The 27,403-nt window shown below is 40.7% G+C and overlaps 1 protein-coding gene and 1 non-coding gene across 3 annotated transcripts in view; both read right to left on the bottom strand.

The window, feature by feature from the left end:
* Positions 1-27,403, bottom strand: part of GPC4 (glypican 4) — a 109,011-nt gene that overhangs the window by 10,994 nt on the left and 70,614 nt on the right. For both annotated transcript variants that reach the window (XM_081566056.1, XM_081566057.1), the window contains exons 2-3: positions 24,685-24,843; positions 10,788-11,179 (exon numbers count right to left, since the gene is read on the bottom strand). In XM_081566056.1, coding sequence (XP_081422182.1) covers positions 10,788-11,179; positions 24,685-24,843 — 551 coding nt within the window. The remainder of the gene's footprint in view (positions 1-10,787; positions 11,180-24,684; positions 24,844-27,403) is intronic.
* Positions 7,602-7,674, bottom strand: TRNAY-GUA (transfer RNA tyrosine (anticodon GUA)). The gene has a single exon. It is a non-coding gene; the product is annotated as a tRNA-Tyr (tRNA).

Raw genomic sequence — 27,403 nt, 5'->3', positions numbered from 1 at the left:
GAGACTTAGTTTCATCTTTCTGCTTCTATAGGATGCAACTGTCTGGGGCATAGAAGAGCTGATCCCATCCTGTCACTTATTCCATCAATGCTTAGAAAGGATCATGGCCAGGATCACGAGCTGGCAGCTCCCCAAGAGGTCCTGTCTTCTCAGTCTCTCCGCCCTACCCTCCTTTTGGAGTCAGTATCAGAGGATTACTGCATTCCTCTCTATCAGTACCAACCAGTTCTACAAACAGACTTGTGAAAGCAGATACCACCGCAGGGAACAGATGCTGGGACACAGGGCAGTGCAGCAGTGCACTTCACCTGCTCTGGAGTGTAACTTTGGATACCACTTATCAACAGTAGCCTTAGGAACAGGAATGGGGGATTAACACTGTCAGGAGGAAAACTTCACACTGTTAGGCTCCTATCTGATGTACACACACACTCTCTTATCTCAAGCAGAACTCAAGTGTAAAGGGGGATGACTGTCCAACAGGATGTAATTGTATACACTGAAGTCAAGGTTCCCTAGGAAGAATTAGGACTTTTCCACACTTTTAACCAATGCCAAATGTCTTCCTAGGCACTAAATTGGTCCTTTTAACCACGTATTAATGTACAGTAAAATCCTGGCTAACCAACACCCTTAAGGAATAGCCATGCTGGAAAGCTAGGTTTTCTGGACAAGAAAACAAGAGCACGCCTTTAAAGTTACAGAGACTTAGGACTTTGATACTTTCTCACCCTCTCATTTGACAGAGGAATAAACAGGCCTGGAGGGAGGAGAGGAGGTGGTCAGAGAATCACAGAAGTCTTAGAGTTGGAAGAGACCCTAGAGATCACCGAGTACAGCTCTCACATTTAAGAGATGAAAAAACCAAAGCCGGAGAGAACAATTGACTTGTGGACAGCCACTTCGCTGCATCTGAGTCTAGCAAACAATGAAATCATTTCCCACATCTCTCATGTGTCACTGCCTCTTTAAAGAAAAGAATATGAAACTTAAATGTTAAACATTGCTTGTTTTCTGATCTTTAATTAGGTTCCACACTGGTGAGACTGCTACAATGGCTGGATTTTGGAGAGGTAAAGAGTTATTATAAAAAATGCCTGTGAAAAGCAGGCTAGTGCGTGACATTTTTTCACTACAATGCAGAAAACAATGTAGAAAGAGTTAAAATGTCAGCAAGTAGTTACTGGGCACCTACTATGGGCCATAGATTTTTCTGGAATGCATTTCTGATTAGGTAGCAAGGCAAGTAGGAATTTCTAGTCTGTGGGACTTGTTCTAGAAAACACAAAAGAAATTTCAAAATGGTATAGACCATTAGGAAATAGGCAAAAATTTAAACTCTGTAACTGTGTTCAAGAAACACTTTGGTCAAAAAGTCCTTTTCCCCTTCTTTCTTTTTTAACTCTAGGATGGGTTCACCGTATCCTTGGTTCAACTGTAAGCTAGATCATTTAGGCAGTAGGCCTTGTAGTACTATCCTTTCCTTAAATAGGTTGATGGAGGCTGAAGTTTTAAAAAGAGAGATCAAACCAAGTGACACAGTCGAGTTTTATGAAAGGAAGATTATGAAGCTGGGTTTGGCAGAGTTTTTCCATTTCATACTTTGGCTAAGTACTGGCTCATGTTCTGCACATGATTTGTTGTGTAACTACTAAAAATGATCACAAGTAACTCAGCTATAACATGCTATGGAAACATTAAATACCAGGCTGAGAAGAGAGATGGGGAAATTATAAGAAAGCTAGGATGAGAAAGGACATTTGAAACACCAAAGTTAGAGAAAATCTGTCTTTTGTCTCCCAGCCACTACTCAGACCACCGTGCAGTATTTTACATGAAGGGAATTCAGAACCTGGGAGATAAACCCCTTGTGTGGGATGAGGCCCCAGTAAAAGACAAAGGCTTTTAAAACAGTCATGAGAACTACAGAAATAGGGATCTCCTGCAATGCTCATTCCCCCAAAAGAAGTGCCCCCAGAAGAAGTGATGAAACCACCCCACGTCAGATGTTGGGTCCCCACTCTCACTGACCTGACCAAGCTCAGGATGGTGAATCCAGAGTACCGAGGACAAGCTCTACTTTTTGACTCTGGACTACCATGCTCCCTTACAAGCTCTCAACGGTCTTGCACGATTCCAAGGGCAAACCTTTCACCCATAGGCAGATGTAATAGTGGACTAAGTCATACTTTGTTCTGGGGATTTATTAATTTTGAATATAAATTCAACTTCATTCACATTCTACTCCCTTGTAACACTCAAAATCAATTACTCCTCTGAAGTCCTCAAAGAACTTACTTACTGAAGTAATTTACTCCAGAAGACCCAAGGCTGAGTGGTAGATCGTGCCACGTGGGGATTAACAAAAGAGGTAACCATACTCTAAGATCTTTCTTTAATCCTCACTTATGTACTGATTCTCTATGGCATGGCATGGCATGGCACTTAAAATGATCAATCTGATTATTCCCTTGGGTCACAGCTCTTGACTAATATTTGATATGTTTTATTTTTATTTAGAAGGGTCTCTTGAGTCTACCTGTGACTTCCAGAATCCTTGAGGCTGGGGTAGGAGTTGGGTGGGGGTTAGTTATGATGGCTTTTATAAAAGTCAGATATTTCAGACCTCTCTTAGCAGTTAATAGTTATTTCTCAAAATGATATTTGGAAAGAACAGGAAAACTATACACTCCTCTCTTCCTGCTCTGAACCTCTTACATAAAGAATGGGTTAAAGGTCTCAGAGAGAATGCTTAATTCAATTTCTATGTTGGGCTTCCCTCGTAGCTTAGTTGGTAAAGAATCTGCCTGGAATGCAGGAGGACCTGGGTTTGATCCCTGGGTCAGGAAGATCTCCTGGATGAGGAAATGGCAACTGACTCCAGTATTCTTGCCTGGAGAATCCCATGGACAGAGGAGCCTTGACAGGCTACAGTCCATGCGGTCGCAAGAGTCGGACAGCACTTTAGCGACTAAACCACCATGATCACGAAGGTTGAGATGTAAACATTAAAGAGAAAAATATTCTCTTCAATGTCAGAATTCATTTTCTGATACCTTTTATTGGATTTCACAGATTTATACGATATTGAGTACTTACTATGTGTGCCAGGTTCCATTCAAAGTACTTTATGCATATTAACTCATTTAAGCTTCAATATAATCAGGAGATGAATATTATCATTTCATTTCACACATGAGGAAGCAGAGACCCAAAGAGATTAAGAAACACACACAAGATCTTCCAGTAAATGGCCAAGATTTGAACTCGGGCAGTTTTGTCTGGGAGCAAGTACACTGAATTTCCTTACTGTGTATCTTTTGAGTAACAGATTACATAGGAACCTTGAGGGAAGCCCATGGGGCTGGCCCTTCTCCACAGCTCCATGATCTACCATAAGGTATCCACATGCAGTCACTATCTCAGCTCTGGGGCTGGATATTTTCTAATGAGAATTTGCAGGCTTCAAATTTATTCACCAGTTTTTAAGGTGGGAGAGCAAGTTAGGATGCAACTGTTCTACATGGAACAGTATATGACTGGACAACTATGGATGAGATGACATAGTTTTTAACAAAGATTAATGACTCGTGCACTAAATGCTATATCCTTAGAATGCTTCAAGGTGCTACAGGGTGGGAAAGAAAATATTTACCAGCAGTAGAGATACAAAGAATTCAAAAGCTCAAGTAAACACCGGTAGACATGGAGAGAAAAGAGGTTACTTGAACCAAACCAAAAACAATATATATTTTGCCAAAGTTTTCACATTTTGAAAAACTTGCAGCCAAATTAGCAGGGATGATCAATTCCTACTAGAACATGATATATTATTTATATGTGCTTAGTCGCTCAGTTGTGTCCAACTCTTTGTGACCCCATGGGCTGTAGCCCATCAGACTCCTCTTTCCATGCAGATTCTCCAGGCAAGAATACTAGAGTGGGTTGCCATGCCCTCCTCCAGGGGATCTTCCCAACCCTGGGATCGAACCCAGGTCTCCCACACTGCAGGTGGATTCTTTACTGGCTGAACATAAGAAGTTTTGGACATTATTTATAGAAGAATGGGATGGCTTAGTTTGTTTACTTTGGGGGACCTAAAAGAAATGGAACATCATCTGGACTCAATATTTCATTATTAATGCAAATCAAAATCAATCTGAACTACTGAGCATAATGACAATACATTAATAGCCAATTTACAAGCCTTATGAAATCCTCAAGACTGACTATGCTGTGCTTAGTCGCTCAGTCGTGTCTGACTCTTTGTGACCCCATGGACTGTAGCCCACCAGGCTCCTCTGTTCATGAGGATTCTCTAGGCAAGAATGCTAGAGTTGGGTGTCATGTCCTCCTCCAGGGGATCTTCCCAACCCAGGGATCAAACCTGGGTCTCCCACATTGCAGGCAGATTCTTTACTGTCTGAGCCATCAGGGAAGCCCAGGAATATGGGAGTGGGTGGCCTATCCCTTCTCCAGGGGATCTTCCCGACCCAGGAATTGAACCAGGGTCTGCTGCATTGCAGGTGGATTCTTTACCAACAGAGCTACCAGGGAAGCCCCTCAAGACTGACTAAAGTGTTTCTAAATGGTAAGATAAACAAGCATTTAGATCTTAGCTGCTAGTCTATGTTTTATGGTAAAAGTCAGTCAGGGTGTTGGGGGTGGGGGGAATCCTCATTTCCCTTTTTAACTAGTAAAGACTGTAACTTAGTAAAGACTCTTGAAAATACTCGTTCCTACCTTCCTCAAAATATACATTTAACATGACATCTGCACGCCATTTCTGCTATAAAAAGCTTTTGCAGAAATGTCCTTTTCTCTGAAAAGATTCTCTTAATATAGATCGGGACTTTCTACCAAATAACCTGCATTTTCAAAACACCACATTAAAAACTACTGCAAGCCGCCTGAAAAAAGAGAAATGCTGGAGCTGAGCTCTTCACACAGCCTGGATTTCATTTCAGTAATTCAGAATGAGCCTTCAGCCACATTACACAGTGATGGCAGTCAACATGCGGCACTCAAGTTAAAAACACATTTCCTCCTAGTTTCTTCCAGTTCCTAACATACATTCACTACAACATTTTTTCCCCTGTGCTGCCAATAGTACTGAACAAACAGAAAGGGTCTAGATTTTTATCCATTGCTTGGTAACATAAGCACCCAATAAAAATAACAGGAAATCGTTTTCCAAATTATGGTTAAAGAAAAAGATAGGGAACCCAAATACGCTATGAGACGTGAAGGGTTTATCCAACAATTTCCCAACTAGTTTTGGATTCAATACGCACACCTGCAAAGAAAGAGGGCGAAGATGCTCCTATTTCCCTAATAATAGAATTTCAAAGATGTAACAAAAAACATGAAATAAGCTAGAATTCATTCAGGAGTGTTTAGGGCCACATGGTAGGTAAAACTGAAACTACATACATGCTTGAAAATAAGTGTTGTTGTGTTTTTAATTAGACTTGTTAATGATAAGTCAAGGGGCTTCCCAGGTGGCTCAGGGGTTAAAGAATCCACCTGCCAGGCAGGCGATGCAGGTTCAATTCCAGGGTCCGGAAGATCCCCTGGAGAAGGAAATGGCAACCCACTCCAGGAATCTTGCCTGGAGAATCCCATGGACAGAGGAGCCTGGCAGGCTATAGTCCATGGGGTCACAAAGAGTCAGACACGACTTAGTGATTAAATTGAAGCATCCTTGTATTCCCCCCTTGTAGAGGGCTCTATTACTGTTTTGAGAATCTTTACTCTGTGACACTTCCCATACCCCTACCTTCCTCATCTCTACCTCTGTATATATTATAGTGTAGAGAATATATATACATCCTTCCTTCCTCTTTGCAATTCTAGTCTTTAAGACTGTGACTGAAAAAGAATCTTAAGGGCTGAATAAAAGCTTTTTTGTATTGCTCATTTTTTAAATAGACATTTATAACAATTTGGGAAAATGGAAAAATAATTTGTATAGTACTCTTGTAGGTGTTGGTGCATTGCAAATAGACAGAAATGAAGAGGGATCAATGGATCTCCTTTTCAAGCCAGGATAGTCATTTAGACATCACAGTGCTAAGGCACTGATTTCTAATTATAGTCCCGTGGTTTGGGATGGGGGTGTAGACATAGCCCCATTATGTCAGTGTTAATTGAAACCATGAGAATGCAACTCTCTTTGGCATAGGAGCTATTGATTTTCATGGTGCATGTAACCACTTGTGCATTTTTGAAAGACCACAACAGACTTCACCCTTCCAGGCAAAACTGCTGCTGCAAGCAGGTAAATAAGAAATGTATCATGAACCATGACAAGTAAAGATGGAATAAGTAATACAAAGATGTGGGAGCACCGGGGTATTCTTGAACCATCTGTTCCTAATTAAAGGAACTTTTCTGCAGTTTGAATTGCAAAGCTCAATGGAGTAAGCTGAAATCTCTGGATGTCTGTGCCCAGAAAAACTGAGGCAAGGCAAGTATACTTTAAGAACTGACTTCTCTTGCCGTCAGTTAAGCCTCCTGGTGCTAAAGGCCTTTAAAAGGCTTAGTGACAATCAAATCATTGCTCAACACGTAACCGCAACCCTTCTGTTGCACAAGTAAACTGGAAAAGCAGGGCATATGCTCATGAAGAGAAAGTGGGAACATCTCTGAGTTAAGTAAGCAATAACTAGCCCCAAGACCACAATGGTCTTCATATTTGACTTTGCAGACCTCTTGTTAGATGAAGTGGGTGAGGTGGGTCTTTTTAAAAAGGTAATTAATTCTACTGGATACTAAAAGAAGGAAATATTTATTTCTTGGGTTGTTCTAGTCCACCTGTAAAGTACAACTGGACAACAGTCAGCAGGGGTGGGAATCTATATGAAAAAACATTCCCTGAGTCCCCAAACTGTTAGAGCTTACTTATTTGATTAATCAAATGTAGTTTCTTCAACATCTTCAATTTGAAATACACACTACACCTTAAATTAAAATCTCTGTTGAACTGGTAGTCATAGTCCAAAAACAAATGTAATGAATTTACAACCTTCTAAAATGAACATTACATAGATGATAGATTTTTACATAATTTGTGTTTTGGCAGTTTTAGAAAATGATTTCATACTTGAGTGTCTTATTATTATGTAATTTAGATACAACTCAACCTAGTTGAAGAGTTTGATTTCAAGTCAGTCCTTAGGTTGAGAAGATGCTCAGTAGTGGAGCAAAATATTACTTTTTAAGGTTTCTAATTATAAATATAACATTTAGAATAATCACATTTCTCTAAGCAAGACATACAGATGGCCAATAAGCACACGAAAAGATGCTCACCTTCAATAATTGTTAAGAGAAATGCAAATCAAAACCACCTCAGTCCAGTCAGATTGGCCATCATTAAAAAGTCTACAAATAATAAATGCTGGAGAGGATGTGGAGAAAAACGAACCCTACTACATTGCTGGTGCGAGTGTAAATTGGTACAGCCACTATGAAGAACCATATGGAAAGTGAAAGTCGTCAGTTGTGTCCGACTCTTTGCGACCCCAGAGACTATATAGTCCATGGAATTCTCCAGGCCAGAATACTGGGGTGGGTAGCCATTCCCTTCTCCAGTGGATCTTCCTGACCCAGGAATCGAACCAGGGTCTCCTGCGTTACAGGCAGATTCTTTACCAACTGAGCTATCAGGGAAGCCCCATATGGAGGTTCCTTACAAAACTAGAAACAGTTTACCACATGATTTTGCAACCTCATTCCTTGGCAAAAACTCTAACTTGAAAAAATACAGGCACTCCAATGTTCATAGCAGCATTATTTACAATAGCCATGACATGGCAGCAACCTAAATGCCCATCAACAGACAAATGGATAAAGAACACATGGTACCTGTTCAATGGAATACTATCCTATTATAAACAAGAATGAAATAATGCCATTACAGCAACATGGATGGAGCGAGAGAGTGTCATGTTCAGTAAAGTATGTCAGACAGTAAGACAAATACCATATGGTAGTATTTATATGTAGAATCTAAAAGATGATGCAAATGAACCTATTTACAAAACAGAAACAGACTCATAGACGTAGAAAACAAAATTATGCTTAGTAAAGGGAAAAGGGGATGGGGAGGGAGAAATTAAGAGTTTGAGATTAACAGATACACACTGCTATATATAATAGATAAACAACAAGGTCTTACTGTATAGCACAAGGAACTATATTCAAATCCTGGGATAAATCATAATGGAAAAGAATATGAAAAATATGTGTATGTGTATATATATATATGACTGAATCGCTTGGTTGTACATGAGAAACTAACATTGGAAATAAACTATATTTTAATAAAAAATGTTTTAAGTCGTAACAGTATTTTCTACTAAACAATTGGCAAGTAATGTTTTACTCAAAGTAAATTGAGCTCTATAGCTTGTATTCATTGCATTCTCACATAATGATGTAAAACCTCTTAGGCAGACAAGAGAATACAGAATAGGGATCAATTCTGAAAAAAACTAGGGTCGTATGTGGAAAGTAACTTTCTTATACAACTTGTCAAAACTAAGGTACACAGAAATTTGTTTCTTGCTTAAAAAAATTTCATATCAAAAGCAACATCAGAAATTGTGATTATTTCCTTTTGGGTCACATACTCTTTACTGCATAGGTAAGTAAGGGTGAATGGTCAGTCTTACTGATTGCCCACAGTTAATTCTGAAAACTATGTCAAGACGAATGCAACACAAGGAAGCTGGAAGTGTTCATTTCTCTCTCCTCTGGGAGGTGGCGTGATGAAGACTAGCCTTCTAGCCCTCAAGCTTCTAACCTGCTTCCTTGTTCCGACCACCACCTTCCTCCTGCAGTTCGGGATTCTAGAATCTCAGTTCTCTAAAGGGGCCCCGACCTTTAACACCACAGCAGGCTTGTGTCAGCCTGGTCCTTCTTCCCAGGAATAAACTCAAAGGGAAGGGGGAGGTAAATGTAAAGAAACCATTTTAAAACACTTGCAAAGGGTTTTCTAGTCCTTGCTTTTTTCTCTGGCACACAAATGCACATGCACACAGACATTCAAAATCACACAGCAGTGCCTTACTGGCTACTCAGCTTAGGATAAATGCAAGGAATTGCTGAAAGAGGGCAGATGTGTGAGGGGAACTATGATGTCAATAACTTTCATCTGGGTTCACTATGCATTGTTTAGGGACTCTGACATGAGCATCTCCAAAATTAATAATGGGTGCTGGGGTGGGCAGAAGTTCAGGAACCAGGCTATTCCTTTAATTATAACCATCATCTACCTACTTGCTCCCACCCAACTCTCCTATGCCCCAACATTTTTTTTTTTTTTTTGCAATTTATGACGAAAATATCAGGAGGAAAAGGAGTGAACAAAACGTGCCATAAAGAATTGTTTCCTGTCATTTTATGGCTGGGAAATGCAAATACACACAACTGTAAAAATGAATGCAACTAATACACCATGCAACACTAAAACAAAACATCTGATAAGCACCTAATTTTCACAATGCATAATTCTTTATCTTCACTCTGTTATATTAAGTTTCCTCTATAATCAGGGGGGCCATGAATCCTGGTCTGCCCATGTTGTCTGGGAATGACCCTTTGAGGGTCTAATGGTAATAGCACTAAGATCAGTCCTGCACAGATAACTTTGCTCTGGAATAGTCTGTCTTCACTGGCACTGAGTCACAGAAAGGTAGAGGCAGAAAGGCCTTCAAAACGTTTTCAAATTGCACCGTGGGGAGGGGGTGGGTGAAGGAGGCATAGAGTTTTTCCCTCCTTGAAATGTTGCTCAAAATCCTACTACAGGTATTTTCCTGGTAGTGCAGTGGTTAAGCCTCCATGCTTCCAATTGCAGGGGTCCAGGATTTGATCCCTGGTTGGGGAACGAAGACGCCACCTGGTGCAGCCAAAAACACAAAAACAAAACCCAACCAAACAAAAAACCCTGCTACATAAAACTGAGGAGAGCAAAGGTTTCCTAGGGCAGCCAGGAGGTAAAGGCACAGATGTAGAGTCTTGCCCACTAAGTCTGTGTCTCCCTTGTCTCCTGTCAAGGAGGCCTCTAAGGTACCCCCTTGCTGCTGCTGCTGCTGCTAAGTCGCTTCAGTCGTGTCCGACTCTGTGCGACCCCATAGACGGCAGCCCACCAGGCTCCACCGTCCCTGGGATTCTCCAGGCAAGAACACTGGAGTGGGTTGCCATTGCCTTCTCCAGTGCATGAAAGGGAAAAGTGAAAGTGAAGTCGCTCAGTCGTGTCTGACTCTTCACGATCCCATGGACTGCAGCCTACCAGGCTCCTCCGTCCGTGGGATTTTCCAGGCAAGAGTCCTGGAGTGGGGTGCCATTGCCTTCTACGAGGTACCCCCTTAGCTGGCCTCAAAGAACAGTCTGAAGAATACTGGTCTCATCTGATTCTTATAATTTACAAATGAGGAAAACATGGTTCACTGCATCTGTTTCCTGCATACTACAATTTCATTCTCTTTCCCGATAATTCTGCAAAGTCATTAAGTCAAGAGCAGGTAGTGCACATTTCTAAGAATGGCTACCAAGGAAACTATGAAAAGAATGATGACGATACATGAAGATGTTCATCAGTGTATTGTTTATAGCGATACAATGCTCATGTATCAGGACAAAGTGTAGGTGACAAGAGGGGAGAGAAAGAAAAGATGACTGTTATTAAGACAATGGAATTCTAGTCAGTTATTTTCCCACACCTCCCAAACCTTCTTTTAACATGAAACAAAACGATAATGTAGAATGTAAACAGTACTTACCACTGAGACTTTGCTCACTACATCTCTTGCAACTGCTAAGCCCTGAGCAAAAGTGCGGGCTGCCACAAATGCACGAGTGACCTGGAGCTTCAGTTTCCGAGGGACATCTCCAAAGGGCTTCAGCTGCTCTGTGTACTTGCTCACGCACTCCAGATATTCGTCTGTGAAGTGGTACTGGGAGTTCACCAGGCGAAACATGCGCTCCAGGAGGCGGGCCCAGAAGTCATTCAGCATTTCTTCCAGGTTCACATTCCCTGCCACATAGTAGCGCTTCAACTCTTCGAAGAGATCTTTAAATAGCTCAGAATTCTGCATGTACAAGTGGCCGTATGTCTTCACAAACATGTCATTCAGGGACTTTTCCGCATTTTCAAGTAGTTCTTTGAAGAATTCTAAACACAAAACCAAAACGGAAAGGGTTCTCAATAATTAACTAATGGGAGTGCTTTTCAGGTAAATCTGAAAACTAAAAACAAAATCCTGATATTAAAATGGAAAACATGCTTGTATATAGGGTGGATTTCTTTGGGGGAATTTGGCACCTCTGATAGTTTGTCAGTGAAAGGAAACCTATGTCACAAAGATACTTACATAAAAAAAGAAACTTTAAACCAGCAATTTCTCAGGACTCAATGTAAAACTGTCTCCCTCCCTCCCTTCCTCCTTTTCTCAGTCAGTCACAAGGTAAATAAAGAACTGGACGAAAATGAATACATAAAATTTCTCCGAACTTTTTACTGTAAGAATCTAAACCGAAGTGAATAATGCCTCCTCACTGTAAACTGACACCACGACAGGTGTTTTCAAGATGTGCTGTTTACTTAGACATGATTTTAACCGCTTTTCTCTTCCTTACATCTACATGACATATAAGAAAACTGCCTGGGAGATGCTTGAGGCCAAGAAACATAATGAAACACCCCACATAAGCAAGAAAAGAAGTTCTCAGGTATTCCTGTGACATCAGTATAAATTGGGGTAATCAAGGTGGCCTTGGGTTCCTAAAGGATTCATACAGTAACATCAGTCCAGAAAGACAGAAATGTAATGCATAACAGATTCAACCATAGATCTGGTATATTTATAAGATAACACAGGAAAATAAATAGGGAAAAAAGAATACCTGTTCCCCCTTCAGCCCTGATTTACTTTTTGGCCATCACATACTCCCACAGCCTAAATGTTAAAGACTTAATCTCTTAAATACAAATAGTAAATTAGTTTCTCCTGAATCTTTTCTCAGGAAGTTCACTAAAGAGAGGAGTTAACAGTCTTCTGTAACATTAATCATTCTTAAAGAATCTATGTCTGGTATAAAAATAAACACCTCATGGTATCACTTTTATAAGCAGGAAATGTAATAAATACCAAAGCAAAATATAACGACTGCATCAAGAAAGAAGCTACGTCCAAGTGAACATGGAGCAGAAAGAAAAATAAGACAACTCCTTCAAAGCCAAAAGAACACTAGTGAGCTTATCAAAATGTAATAGCGCTACAAAACCCTTCTCTACTGTTTGCCTTTTATTTCCTGGGTTTTCTTCAGTGAGAGAAAGGGAAATCCCCATTATACTGTACAGCCTGGCATTTTTACCAAAATTCTCTCCCTGAAAGGACAGAAAGTACAGAAGGAGCTAGGGGAACCATATGAAAAGAGTTACACTTATCAGGTACCTGGGAATGGCTGTCATTCTCAGCAAGATCCCAAGTGGTTCTCAACTGTAGTCCTATGGTATGGACATGCATCGACATCACTGGGTCACAAGTTCCTGGATCCCACCTTAAACCTACTGGATCAGAAACCCTGGGGGGAGGGGGCAGCCATCTGGGACTCTGCTACACCCTACAGTTTGAGAATCAAGACTCTCAATGAGGGGTGTGATGGGGAGGGAGATGGGAGGGGGGTTCAAGAAGGAGGGGACATATGTATACCTATGGCTGATTCATGTTGAGGTTTGACAGAGACCAACAAAATTCTGTAGGGCAATTATCCTTCAGTTAAAAAATAAATTAATTAAAAAAAAAGACTCGTAAAGTTAAAAAAATAAACTAATTAAAAAAATAAAAAATAAATAAAATTAAATTAAAAAAAAGACTCTCAATGAAACTTCTCCCATTTTGCCTCTCACTAGCAGTCACCACCAGCTCAGGAACTGTGCTGAATGTGAAGCATTCAGGGTAAGGGTTAATGCTTTAATTAGAAGAAAATACATTTCCAATAAATTGGGTTTTAGCTTTTTTTGTTGCATTCTTGGGGGTCATTTCTTGAAGGTGGTTGGGGGTGAATTTCCTCGTGTGGAAGTATCTCGAAACTAAGAGTCAGGATGGAGGTAGCATTTTTCTAAGACTTCAAAGTTGGGGGAAGTTGGGGTGAGAAAAGACGTTAAACGTCAGCTGGTCCACTTGCCATACCGTCCTTGAGTCACTAGCATCCTTGCCAAGTGGTGCTGGCTCTCACATACTGGAAAAATAAAGCCTGGTCACTGAGATCAATATGGAAAACTTGTGTCAACCCAGTGGTACTAATATTTCACCATCCAAAAGAGTGGATGGCAAAGACAAGCACAGGTCCTTCCCTAAACTTGGCACACATCATTTACTGTAGAAATGGGAAGTTGAGAATGATTTGACTTGTGATTTCATGACTCATTAAATAATTCTGAATACTCACATTTCTAATGAATGCTCTTTTTAAAGGTGGGGGCAGAATGGCATGGATAGCTTGGTTTTAACCGAAAACTACTATGAAAGGTCAAAGTTTATTTTTTTAGGCTTAAAAGTGTTCGAGGTCAAAGAATCACTAAGACACTTGAGAATTTTATGGTAAAAATAAAACATTCTCAAGCTGCCTCATTTCTGTCAAAAGCCTGTGGGTCGGTGTAGATATATTTATATAGCTACACTGAGGTACAAGATCAATGATCCAATGGAGAACAGATCTGATTTTAACACAGCATGTTCTCTGCCAATTACCACAATGGGCTTTATTTCCCAGGACTCAAATTCTGTCTAGGAAGGTTGTGTGTGTGTGTGTGTGTGTGTGTGTGTGTGTGTGTGTGTGTGTGTGTGTGTGTGTGTGTGTGTGTGTGTGTGTGTGTGTGTGTGTGTGTGTGTGTGTGTGTGTGTGTGTGTGATGTTAGCTTACATTTTTCAGAGTTTAGTTTGGTGCTACATACATATTAGGCTCTAACTCATTTAACTGTTCAGAAAATTGATTTCCTTTTCTTCACATTTTAAAAGATTCTTTAGTGTGGCCATAACTTGCAAATATAAAGGCTGAGTGGATTATATATAGAAATTTTGTAACACTGATATAAGGAGTTAGAAATCTGATAATTTGATCTCTCCAAACTATGCAATTTGACAAGTATGTACCAAGTGGTTGCTATGTGCTCAAATCAAAGCACATGGTTTTGCCATGCATCTTAACATTCCTGCCCGAGCAGACTGTAATGAAAATTTCTAGGAAGATGAATTTTCTCCATCAAATTCACCTTTACTATCCTGCTACTTTCCGCACATGGTTTTATGGAGGCACCAGAGATTTTTAAAGCATCTATAAAATCCTTAATCTTTCATTTCATATAGCAAGTTTTTTTTTTTTTTTAATATTCATCTATTTCTCACCTACGAAGTCAACAGAACAAAAGTCAAGTGATCCAAGAGACTCAACCTCATTTCTCCTTAGAAGTGTTCTTTTTTAAAAATATTTAGTTTTTTTATCTAGCCATGTTCGGTCTTAGTTGTGGCTTGTGGGCTCTTTAGATGGAACATGTAGGATCAAGTTCCCTGACCAGGGATCAAATGCAGGATTGTTAGTAGGGAATCTTAGCCACTGGACCACCAGGGGTCCTTCCTTAGACATGTTCTTGCTCAGTCGTTTCAGTTGTGTCTGACTCTTTGGGACCCCATGGAGGAGCCCCACCAGGCTCCTCTGTCCAAGGGATTCTTTAGGCAAGAATACTAGAGTGGGTTGCGGTGTCCTCCTCCAGGGAATCTTCCTGACCCAGGGATCGAACCTGCACCTCTTATGTCTCCTGTATTGGCAGGCGGGTTCTTTATCACTAGCACCACCTGGGAAGCCCCAGACCTGTTCTTACCAGCCTGGTAAATGTGACTATTCCACCCATGTTTTTTGTCTCAAAGAGATCTTTTAAGGATGGCAGACGTAATTGAGATTCTAAAATCCATACCAATTAGGTACAATACCAATCAAAGCATAACAATTTGCTGTAAGGGAAAAAGGGGGAAGGAAAGCTTTTGCATCTGTTCCTCTTACCAAACTGGCAGCTCTCATATGTTCTTGCAGATTCCTTCACACCCCATCCCCTTCTCGTCCTACATTTCCTTCTACAGTGGGGTACAGAACACAAACTAGACATTCAGGACATGGTCCCCAGCCATCAATAGCAACTTCATTCATTGCTGCAAAGCTCATCTCTACTTTCTACCCCATTATTCAAAATCAGATCTTAACTCCTGAAGAAAAACCGTGCAGGCCTGAGATACCTAGCAATCATTCCTTCATAAACATTATGCCTGAAGCCAATTATAAGACAGTTGGTGGCTAAAACAGAACCAGTCAGGGGCAGTGTCAACCAGAGTTCCACCACAATCAGAAGCTGAATTAATTGGAAATCAGATCTCCCTTGTAGGAACCGTTTGTGTTCGTGAAAAATGCTGCTCAGGGAGTCAGTTTTAAGTGATGCTATTGGTGTCTGAAAGAAGAGTCAGAGAGGAGACAGTTTATAAGCACTTGAAATATGGTGTCTCTGATCAGGGTTTATTTCTCCTTCAATTTTCAGTTTGGGGGCTTAAGGGTTTATGTTCTAAGGATCAAACAGCTGTTACACCTAGGGCTCATGAATGACCACTTAACGTAGGAATGGAAATAAACAGTGTAACATGCCAGGATCTAAAGCAGCATCACACAGTGGGAAAGGCATGAGACCTCTCATTTATGAGCTGTGTGACCTTGATGGGACATCAGATCTAAACCTCAGTGAGCCTCTGTTGCTTCTTCCTACATTAAATGGGACTATCACTGCTCCCCTCATTATGGATCATGCCTCGCACAAAATAGCTGCTCAATAAATGGACACCATTCATGATATATGAAATGATATTGTCACCTTTAGAGTTTCTTTATATCTACAATCATAAAAAAATCTTTCAAGGCTGGTTTTTATCTTTCTTGGCAGAGTCAAATATTATTGATCTTGGGGGAACATAAATTAAGCCAAAGCTGTTGGAGAACAGTTAAGCCAATGCTGTAAAATGTCCCAGACATCCACAAGGGTGGAGCAACTCCTGAGTGAAAAACACGGAGAAATCCAGGGAAGAGATTACACATGATATTAAACAGAATATCATAGATAGCACACATATATATATTGCGTTGGCCAAAAAGGTCATTCAGGTTTTCCTGGAAGACAGTATGGAGAGAACCTGAATCAATTTTTTGGTTAACCCAACACAAAAAGATCAAAGCAAAGAATTAGGGAAAGGAAAATTAGGAATTCAGAAACAGTAGGTCAATGCCCCACCCCCATGTATTTCATCTATGTTCTTTGCCAGAAGCAGCTCAATGCAAGGGTTGAGCTAAGAGACTGGGAGACTGGAACTATTTTCCACCTTTAACATGTGATTGTTCCTTTTTTCAAACGTGATTATTCTTCTTGTCAGTAGTACCCATTCAAGATGGGAAAAACTACCAGAGTGAAAAAGCAAAACTTTTCCATATAAAAGTTTTCTATGTAAATATCCTGTCTTTTACAAAAAGAACATCGTGTGCTTTTGGAACTTCTATCCACTGCCACTTGTCTTGCATCAAATAAACATTCAAAATTCTTGAAACGGGTCAAAAGGTCTTCAGTTCTGCTATTAAATGCCATTAGTTACTACTTTATAAACAATCGACCGGCTATTGATTAATGAGTTAGAATGCATTCTAGAATTAACCCGTGACCTGAAGAGACTGGGAGCCCTTTCTATTCAATCCATTTGCTTGATGCTATAAATTACCCCCTTGTATTTATGTTATTAGGAAGCTGCCTTTTACATATAAGGATTAATTTCCTCTTTACTGTAAAGGCCTTATTTCACAGCCCTGGTGTGGTGTGCAAACAGTAAGTTACCACATCCACAAAATTTCTGAGAAAGAAACCTCCTGGTAAATGCTACAAATCATACTTCTCACAGTTAAGAAAACTCAGAGAATTATAGCTATCCATGCTTTCACCCAAGATCTTAAGTATTTGATGAAGAACAGCTAACATAGGCATCTACAAATGGAGGCGGGGGGAGAAAATTAAACAAGCATTTTACTGACCAAACCAAACTGAAACTTTGGCTCTGACTATCTCCTCTGTCTTGCTTTTCTGGCCAAATCCATGTTAAGTTTTTAACAGGCACTGTCCTCTAGCTTGGCATAATCTCCTTCCTCAGGAGTGCCTGCTAGGGAGGGCATGGTGCACTAAAAGGACTTGTACTTGACTAATGTTCATCAGCTATAGCCCAACAATGGACCTCTCCTAGGATGACAAGGCCACTGCCAGCTGCGGCCCTTATTAGGGGCTGTTAACATATGAAAGGGGCTGGGGGATCCAGCCACAGTAGGAGCAGCCCTTTCTTCCGAAGGTTGCTTTCAGTAGTTAATGCATGTTGAATGCTAAAGCCCCTTTCCTTTCTCTCTCCCGGGTAACTTGGCCCAGGACACAAGGCTCAGTGCTGTAAGCCCTTCCCCTGGACCTTGTTCCATTTCTAGTAATGATCCTCCCAGCACCAGCTAGCCAAGTCACCTTAGCACAGCTGTATCCCTTCTCGCTGAGAAGGGCCCATGGGGGCAGGTTTAAGAAACCTCCAACAACAACAACAAAAAAAGAGGCTGGAGTAGTGTTCAAGTGCTCCATATACTACTAACCTCCACGTCTATCTATTATATGATATGACCTTATACACAAACCTCATATACAGTCTATCTGTTCATGATCTAATATGAAATGAAAAATGAGGATGCACAGTAGCATAATCAGTTATGATTCTGATTTCTATGTACATATATACATTATCTACCTGACCAAAAAAAGATGAGGCATACAATGGTGATGGTGGGATATTGGGGAATCAGCGTGATGTTTTTCAATATGATTGTCAATTTCGTTCACTCCAATTTTGCAGTGACATAATCAGAAAAGTAATCCACCTCATGCTTTCAAAAATGACTTTTTCCCTTATCATATTAATCCAACTTAAATGCTTCAACGCATTTTTTTCTACTTTTTCCTAATTGTCTACAGTGAGTATCATGATGCCGAAAATATCCCCAAAGTGGCAAAACACCAAAGCAGTTCTTACATTTTTTGTTAAAAAATACTGTTTTTTCCTACAAACCATTCCTTTGAAGTCGTAGCAATGTGGAAAATATGGCAAAGTATGAAGAAAATAAAAATTACCCATAATCCCGCCATTAAGAGAGAAGAACAATGGTTTATTGAATTTCTTTCCTGTCTTTTCTATGAAGGAATGTGTTGTCACACGGTTGAAGTCATACTGTATTTATACCCTGTTCTCACGTACCACTGTATGGTTAGCACTTCCGATGTGATTAAAAAGCTTCCAGAAGTATCATTTTCAGCAACTGCATACTATGACACTATTTGGCCAAATCATAATGTAATCACTATGGGACGTTTAGACTGATTTCCTATTTTTCATTAATTACAGATAACACTGTGATGAACATTCCTGCACATAAACCTGTATGCAGATTTTTCTTTCCTTGTGATCAATACCTAGGAGCAGAACTATTGAATCAAAGGGTATGAATGAACCTATGTGACACATCTGACACCCTGCCAAAGTGACCTACAGAAAAGGTGTACCCATGTAGCACTCCCCTTTATTATGAGAGAGAGAGAGAGAGAGATGGAGATGGGCCAGGACAATGAACAAGAAAGGCCTGAATGGCTTGGGAATTCTCTCAGTCAATCAGAATAACTGCTAGATCAAATAAGCCCTTTTCTTTGCCAGGACAGACAGACGCATGGAAAAAAAGGGTGAGCAGAGATGATCAACAAGGTTCTCCACTCCCAGGCTCAAAGCACGATGAACCAACAAAACAGATACAAGCAGTTTGGCTCAAGGTCTTCTGTGTATTTACTCGCCTCCACACAGATCAGCTGCTTCTTGTTGAAGCCACACCTAACAGCAGAGGCCCAAAGAGAGAGTGCTCAGAGCGCGCTGAAAGCTGCACAGGCATTTTCAATGAGAGCGCCAACACCACGGTCACAATTGGTCACACCTGAGATAACAACTCAAAAGGCAGAAAACCTTTGTCAATACAGAAACGCGTGTGTTTTGTCTGAGCTCTTGATTTGATTACAGTAAACTGGTAGTGGCTCGTTCTAGTCACGATTCACAGAGAGATTATCAAAGAATTGGAAAAAATACCCAGCGTTGTAGTCTCTTTTGCATGGAGGGAAAAAACAAAATAAAGAAAAGAGAATTGTCAAACACAGAGTAGCAATGCTTTCCAAGCACAGTATGATCGGAAAGGAGCACTGGATTTGCAGCAAGGCCAGAGGCCTTATGTCTTTTTCTATACTTTTTGTAGCTACTCATCTTGCCTGCTGTGCTTTAATAGAAGTTTTAAGAAGCAACCGGAGAAGGCAATGGCACCCCACTCCAGTCCTCTTGCCTGGAGAATCCCATGGACGGAGGAGCCTGGTAGGCTACAGTCCATGGGGTTGCTAAGAGTTGGACACGACTGAGCGACTTCACTTTCACTTTTCCCTTTCATGCACTGGGGAAGGAAATGGCAACCCACTCCAGTATTCTTGCCTGGAGAATCCCAGGAACGGGGGAGCCTGGTGGGCTGCCGTCTATGGGGTTGCACAGAGTCGGACACGACTGAAGCAACTTAGCAGCAGCAGTAGCAGTAAGAAGCAACAAATTTAAAAAAGACATCTTAATGAATGAAACCACAGGTAAGGCTTAAAAACAACACTATGTTTTGTGTATGTTACACATCTCTATGACACATCTATCTTAAGGATATCTAAGACTTAAAGACCCAGGAAGTCTTTAGTAAGTTGGTATGGCCTTGCAAAGGACAGTAAGAGAACTGTGCAGTTGAAAAATACTTATGGTCAGGGGTCAGGAAAATTCCAGAAATTTCAGCTTAGCTAATGTCCATGAAGTTTAGTTGGCTATATATCTGTTTTTTCATAGGCATGTGAATTTGAACGCCTTCAACTCACTGAATCTCCACACTGCTTTGCCTATTGGCCTAATGAAGTAATGGCCAGGATGAACCATGGAAAATTTTTAGTCAGTGATTAAAACACAAATTTGGCTCAATCTGAAGAGTGGCCACCCTTCACTTAAGCTCTCGAGCCCTCTTGTTTTCTATCATTTCACAAAAGCAGGACATGAAGCACTCTTCAGATAGATGGGACAGACAATTGTTTCTTTTATGTGCGTTTTAAGCTAATTCAGAACATTTCTACTATTATTCGAGTTAACAAGCTTCAGGCCCATGAGAGGGTTTTCAAAGACCTGGTGAAAGTAGTGGAGGGTTAAGAAATGATAGGAGGAAAATAGAGGGGACCATGCAGACGCCTAATTAACATCTTGTAAGACCTTTCACTGAAGCAGCTGGTCTGGTCACATGTTTAGAAGATTCACAGAATTTGTAGAATTGAAAGGGTCTTTAGAGAGCATCCAACTCAACCCCTTCATTTTATGGATGGGAAAACTGAGACCAGTTAATTGCCCCAGGTCACAGTGGGTTCATAGCAGAACCAGGCTGATAACTCGGTAGGCACTGCCTCCTGCCCAAAGTCGCTACATTTGCTCCCACAATGGCAAATGAAAGCAGTTTCCCCAATGGACTACCATCAGACAACATTGCAATTTCCTTAAAAAGTCTTTTTGAACCTGCAAAACAATGTGCAAATAATTTGATTTGGGGAGTCTGTAAGCAAGAATCTATCTTTGTGGTTGTTACCATCATTTTTACTATGTCATTTGGAAATATATTTAACATGGCAGCTCTAATCTTCTTAATCTATTTGGGTTGTTTGATTTAGCTCTGATTCTTTTAAAAACAACTAGCCTCACAAAATGTGACATTTGGGGGTGGGTCTTTATGTTGTGGTCCCCAAACACGGATTATGCCCTACTTCTATTATTTGTATTCCTTTTGCCAAGCAACTCTTTCAAAGCTCCCTGAACGGAGTATCTGATTAGCATATTTATGAGACAACTGATTCAGCTATGTTAATTAGCAGTTCCATACTTCAAAAAAAAAAAAGAAAGAAAAATTCCCAGAACTGACCAAGAGGGGGAGCAGCTAACTCTGTCTGGCTCCATGTCTCTAGCCCAGGATAGTAGATTTCTGGTATTGAACATTCTAAGTCAAAGAATAGATTTAACTATAGGAGAATACAAAGGTGAGTCCTAAACTCAGAGGTATGGGTTTAATATATGGGATATCTAAGAATGGGGGATGTGGGTGGGGGGACTGATGCCTAAGGAAGTTCTATACTTCAGCCAGGTCTCAAAACACACACGTGTAGAGTTTACAACTTAAAAACTGGTTTATACACTGTACAGGTGCAAAGAATAGAAAGTTAAATGTGTAAAACAATGGACCTTAGAGATAAGGGGACTAACTGATTCCAAAACGCCAGAGCTGGCGCTCGGACTCTGCCCAGAGCTCATTGAGGCAATATGATAATGGGATGCTTTCTGGTTAAAAAGGGTGAATTCCTGAAAAGCCTCAAAAAAACCTTGTTTTCATTTGAAATTTTATAAAAAATACTTGTTTCTGCCTTAGAAAAACATGGTATCTCATAAACATGACTGAGGTTTTGATGATAGAAGAAGTTGCCTGAGCTCAGGATAGCCACTTTGAATGTACACTGTAAGCTTGGAGATGGCCAAAGATGCTTCTTTGAAGTAGTCTGACCTCTGTTCCCATGCGTCCTTCACTATTTTCTCAGTACTTACCGCTAGCCTTCTTTGTGCCACCTTGCCGCCCCATATTGTCTCTCCAGTCGCCATCTTGTTACTCTGCTCAACTTCCTGCCTTCCATTCACATCAATAACCCCTGGTTTGGCTTTTACAAAGGTGGTGTCCAAATCACCCCACCCTTGAATTTCTCAGAGTCACACCAGCCCCTGTACAGCTTCACTCAACATTATCTTTAGGCCTTGTGGAGTACTGGCAGGTCATAATCGCCAACCTTAAAAATCAATCAATAAATGCAGCACCCACCAGAGGATTACGGTATCTTGGCTACCAATCAACTTTTACCATACAGAAGCAGTTAATTGTCTCAGAAAGCCTAACTTGCGGGGGAGGGGAAAGCAAAATATCCAAGCTCTGTTCTGATCTGCAGGCCAAACACATTTTAGCTACTACACCTTCAAAATAATTTAAATCTATGCTGCCTTACCTTTATTGTCTATGCCATAGTCTAATGTGAAGTCAGAAGAAACAAGCTGGAGTTTCATAATCATTTTTCACGGCCAGTTTTGAAACTGATAAAGAAACAGTGTTAAACACATATATTGAAGGCGAAGCCTGGCAGGGATGGGCAAGAGAAACTGTTTTTCTCTACTTTTTCAAAAAACATATGTTAACACTTACTGATAAAGTTTCTTTGTATGGCTTTTTAAAAACTACACACTGGAGTCATACAAATAATGCTATAAAACCATGGGGAATGTGAAGGGGAAAGAATAGCAAAACCAGCAGGCCCATCGGCAAGAGAAATCACTAAATGTCTGTGCTCCACACCAGGAGCACACATGTCTAATAAGAAATGGGGTGATCTGGAGGTGGTGACCTTGAAAGTTAACAGCCTCATCTCTCCACTCCAGCAGACTACAAACAGGCTAGCCACTTTTAAAGACCTGCAATTTTCCCTTTTAAGTCCCATTAGTAAACCCCCAAGTTGTAATTTTTAATTATCAGCATCTCATGTTTTGAAAGACGACCGTCTGACTATCTTCCTAAGTTTTTCTCAGTTATTGTCTTGAACGGGAAATGCCATAGTCAAGAGAATACCATTCTTTTCAATGATCATACTGATAAATTTTGTGACCAGGAGACATAGGTGGTCTAATGATGTCTTTTGCCAATAACACTCATCTTCACGTGGTGTCAACAGGATACAGAAATATACAAATTATTTCCATCTATTTAGGGAAAGGAGATACAGACTAAGCATAATTCCTCATACAAAGTGCTGGAGAAAGTGGGCACAAAAATTGGTACATAGAAAAATTTAGTTCACCTACATTACAGTTTAATTATGCATTTGTCATGTAGCCTGGGAACCTACTAACACTTATTAAATCAGTTATCAGTTTCAAATAATGAATCTCAAAGCCAACATTTGAAATACAACCTGTTCTTTAACTGGGGACTGCCTTATCAGCTAGATCAAATCTAATTTAGTCCCACTTCTCACCATGGTAATGAGCCCTTTGCAGAAATGCTCAAAGACATTTCACATCTTGAAAATTTGCCTTGTACTTCTTCACCACACAGAATGTCAGGAAAAGCATGCTTCAAAGGTACTATGTAATTAGAATGGCCTTTACAACAGGCACAAAGGAAATCATTTCTATTAAAATTACATCTACTTCACAACAATCTTCAGACTGAGTGAACAGCACCAGAGAAAGGAATCCTGAGGTGTTTGGGACCACATAACTCTAGTTTTGAAAGTCTGTTATCTATTACATTGCTTAAGATATGTTGAAGCTCCTCTCATCTAACTCAGATTGGCTATTTTTTCACTCTGAAAAGATGAAGCGTGCATCTGAGAATCTGTATTTGGCACAGGGGACTGAAATATGTTCATTCGTGGCTTTAACATGGATAGACCATTGCTTCTTGGCCTTTTGGCTAAGATCAAGTGTCACATAGATAGACCAAGTGTGAAATTGAAAGTGTTAGTCACTCAGTCGTGTCCAACTCTTTGCGACCCCATGGACCAGAGCCCACCAGGCTCCTCTATGGGGATTCTCCAACCAAGAACACTGGAGTGGGTTGCCATGTCCTACTTCAGGGGATTTCCCAACCCAGGGATCAAACCCAGGTCTCCTGCACTGCAGGCAGATTCTTTACCATCTAAGCTACTGAAGCTCCAGCTAAAATGAGGCCCTGGATGGAGCCCAGTATACTGAAGACTAGAGCCCAGGAGCTTCCTCTGGGTCGCCGCTGCATGGACACTCGAGAGTTGAGCTTTAATCCTGTGTTCTACAGGATTTCTAGGAATTCTGGTTGGCTTTGGGGGAGCCATTTTGAAATTAAATTTGAAGTCCAGCATCTGCAGAGTATCTATGGTTATTTTGGCTAAGTTTTCAGATGCCTGTTTTTTGTTAGAAAGCTTTTTTTTTAAGTGACTTGCGTCAACAACACTATTGTGTGTTCACCCAAGAAAATAAATGAAAGCATTTAAACAACTTTAATCTCTTCCTTGGCTTCTTGTGACCATATTTCCATAATGGCTACCATACCATACAGATCCTAGTGTGTCTGGAAGGATTCTAGCACTAAAGCTGTAAGGCTCACTTGCCCCTGGGATCCAGGAAAGAGAGCATCTTGAGAGAAAATGAGCACTGAGAGGAGAAGGGTGCTCAGGGAGAAGCAACTGTGCAGATTTCACTGGCAGCTCATGGATGTGACTTGACTAAAAGGTATAAAATGAATTCAAGGGAGTTCCCTGGCCATCCAGTGGTTAGGACTCAGCACTTCACTGCCGTGGTCCAGGTTCAATGCCTGGTCAGGGAAATAAGATCCTACAAGCAACATGGCTAAAAATAAATAAATAAATAAGCAAATGACTACACTTACTGAGACAAAAGTTCCAATACATACCATCAAACTTATTGTAGCGGGAGGCAAAAACAGCTTGTAAATGATCGCACTGTTCGCTGACCACACTTTTGAAATCCTCCTTACTTTGTAGGCTGTACTTCTCCTCCATCTCTTGAGAGCAGCAGGTATAACCCTGGAGACAGATTTTCAAATGATCACCTGGAAGATAAAATGTAGGACAATCAATCTCCACCATAAGACATCAAGTTCAAGAGGGAAGAGGTTGATTCAGGTGCGCATGCTTGGCTTCATCTCTGTCCGTGATATTCCTGCAAAAGCCCAGATGTCAAGATTTTCTTGTCCAGCATCTTCTGTACAGGTGTTAAGACACTAGAAGATTGCCCTTATGACTGTGTATGGTGTAGTCACTCATTCATCCAAATACAGACTAATAGCTTTCAATAAATGTAATCTTCAGGTAGCTCAAAGAGTCAAGGAAAATGTCCAAGGCACCTTCACTCCATAGCAGCTCAATGTACAAACCATCTGCCTCCCCTACACCAACAGCATTCTGTTTGTGGTTTGGATGTGAGAGTCTAGAAAGCTTCTTTTTTATAAACCCCAAACTTCACTCCTGCCTTGTTCCTCCTCTGTCACAGACCCAAAATTTACCCTTTGAACAGACCATGCCTTTCTCTTATAAGGACCAAGAGATACTGTGCCACTCAAAAATAATCCCACCAGGTACCATCACATCAGTTATGCCAATATTAATTGTGTGGTATAGGTACCCTTGTATAATTTTCTACTATGTTTACAAGGATTTACCTTCACTGTTCCTCCTGTTGTTGCAATTCATGTTCCATGATAGACAAAAGGGTTCTGAAAAGACCTAAGGTCTCAGGAACTCAGGAAGACATATACTGAAGACATATGAACCTTTCACTGGTTAAGTGTGAATAATAAATCAAGGGATGAGGAATGAAGAGTAAAATCTGTGTTACAACACTAATCGTGGACATAAACTGGGCCAGGAGCCGACCACTGCTGCTTCTTGGCTGTGGGTGCTTAGAGGAAATAAGTCTTCACCTCGGACAGATAGCCTTGTGGCAGGGGCAGACTTCAGATAACATGGTGTTGGCAATTTATTTGACTAACACTAGTGTTGTCAACTGCACAGATGCAAATAATTACATAATCAGACATATTCCTGATCATTCTTCCTTCCTGGCAATTAAAAAGTAGGGAAAGTGTTACTGCCAGACAAAAACGGGTTTGTAGCATTAAAGGGCTATTTAAAGAAGAGGAACCTTATGGCTTCCCTGGTGGCTCAGACGGTAAAGCATCTGCCCGCAATGCGGGAGACCTGGGTTCGATCCCTGGGTTGGGAAGATACCCTGGAGAAGGAAATGGTACCCCACTCCAGTACTTCTGCCTGGAAAATTCCATGGACTGAGGAGCCTGGTAGGCTACAGTCCATAGGGTCACAAAGAGTCAGACGCGACTAAGAGACTTCACTTTCACTACTCACTTTAAAGAGGAGAAGGGAAAAAATCTTCAAATAACTTCCTCATCCAGAAACTACGAAATGCTTCTTTTGCCATTTTGAAACCTTTGGGGTGGGGATGGGGTGGGGATGGGGTGGGGTGAGGGCTAAGGAAGGATGTGAAAGAGTTTAGAGCTGTGAGGTTGCCGAACATCTCATTAGTGGAAGAAGCCCAGTTTTCTGGAAACACCTTGTTACAACCAAAAACAAAACTGCCTCCTCACTGGCTTAACAAGTTCACAGCAGGTCTTTGGTACTGAGACATCTAATTAGCAAAGAGATACTCAGTTGTCTCCTGGTTTTAGGGTGGAGGATTCCCCCTCAACACAATCTTCACACAAAAAATAATGCAAAGGTCGCCAATTACAACAGCAAGTACAAGTTACACTACTTGCTGTAACTGTGTTAAAAAAAATCCATATCACACTCACACCCCACACAGAAAAATGAATTGAAATACGATGAGAACGTAGGATGTACAAAACTACATAAATGAATTATAATAAGAGAGTAGCCACTTTTTAAGATTTTCACAGGCTAAAAATCATCAGAGAGCCACTTCTGCTCATTTGAGCCTTGAATACACCATGTAATCTGTGTGCATTTCTAAAAAGTGTTACTTGAAAATGTAATGTGACATTCTTGCCAGAAGCCCTGCCCAAGACACACTTGTGAATTAAATCCCAAACCATACTTGGGCTACTAGGGATTTGGTGCCATAACCAGTTTTGATTGATGAGACGTTCAAAGGGAGGAAATGGGACAAGTCTTGGTGCATCTGAAGAAGAAATTACGGCCCTGCACACTGGTAAGAACTCTAGCAACTCTGATTTTTAAAACATAAATAGTTCTACTTTAACACCAAAAAATGATTTCTGTGATTCAAAGCCAGGCCATACATATCGATGGAAAGACATTCCACTTTGTTGGAGATTGCTTCTAAAATGCTGGGTCTGAATGAGAAATGCCTTTTGTTACTGGAGATCTCCTCTAAACTTGGTGATCCTACATACTTCTCATTTAAGAAGGATGTCACAATTTGGTCTTTAGGCTGAAAGAGTAGAGTACAGGGACAGCAGACAGGCAGACGACAGTCACTGCCGGGAGGAGGGGGGTGAGGTCCTGAAAGGAGCTTCTGACACATGTCCTTTCTGAAGAATTCTAGCTTCAAAGCCTGAAGCATTAGAGCCACAGAAGACTTGGGAGTCTTAGTTCATCCAGTAGTTCAAGTAA

Source organism: Giraffa tippelskirchi, chromosome X, assembly GCF_054371585.1.
Source record: "Giraffa tippelskirchi isolate mGirTip1 chromosome X, T2T-mGirTip1v1.2.pri, whole genome shotgun sequence".
Taxonomy (NCBI): Eukaryota; Metazoa; Chordata; class Mammalia; order Artiodactyla; family Giraffidae; genus Giraffa; species Giraffa tippelskirchi.
The sequence above is the reverse complement of the archived record's forward strand: the minus strand, read 5'-3'. Positions and strand labels throughout refer to the sequence as shown.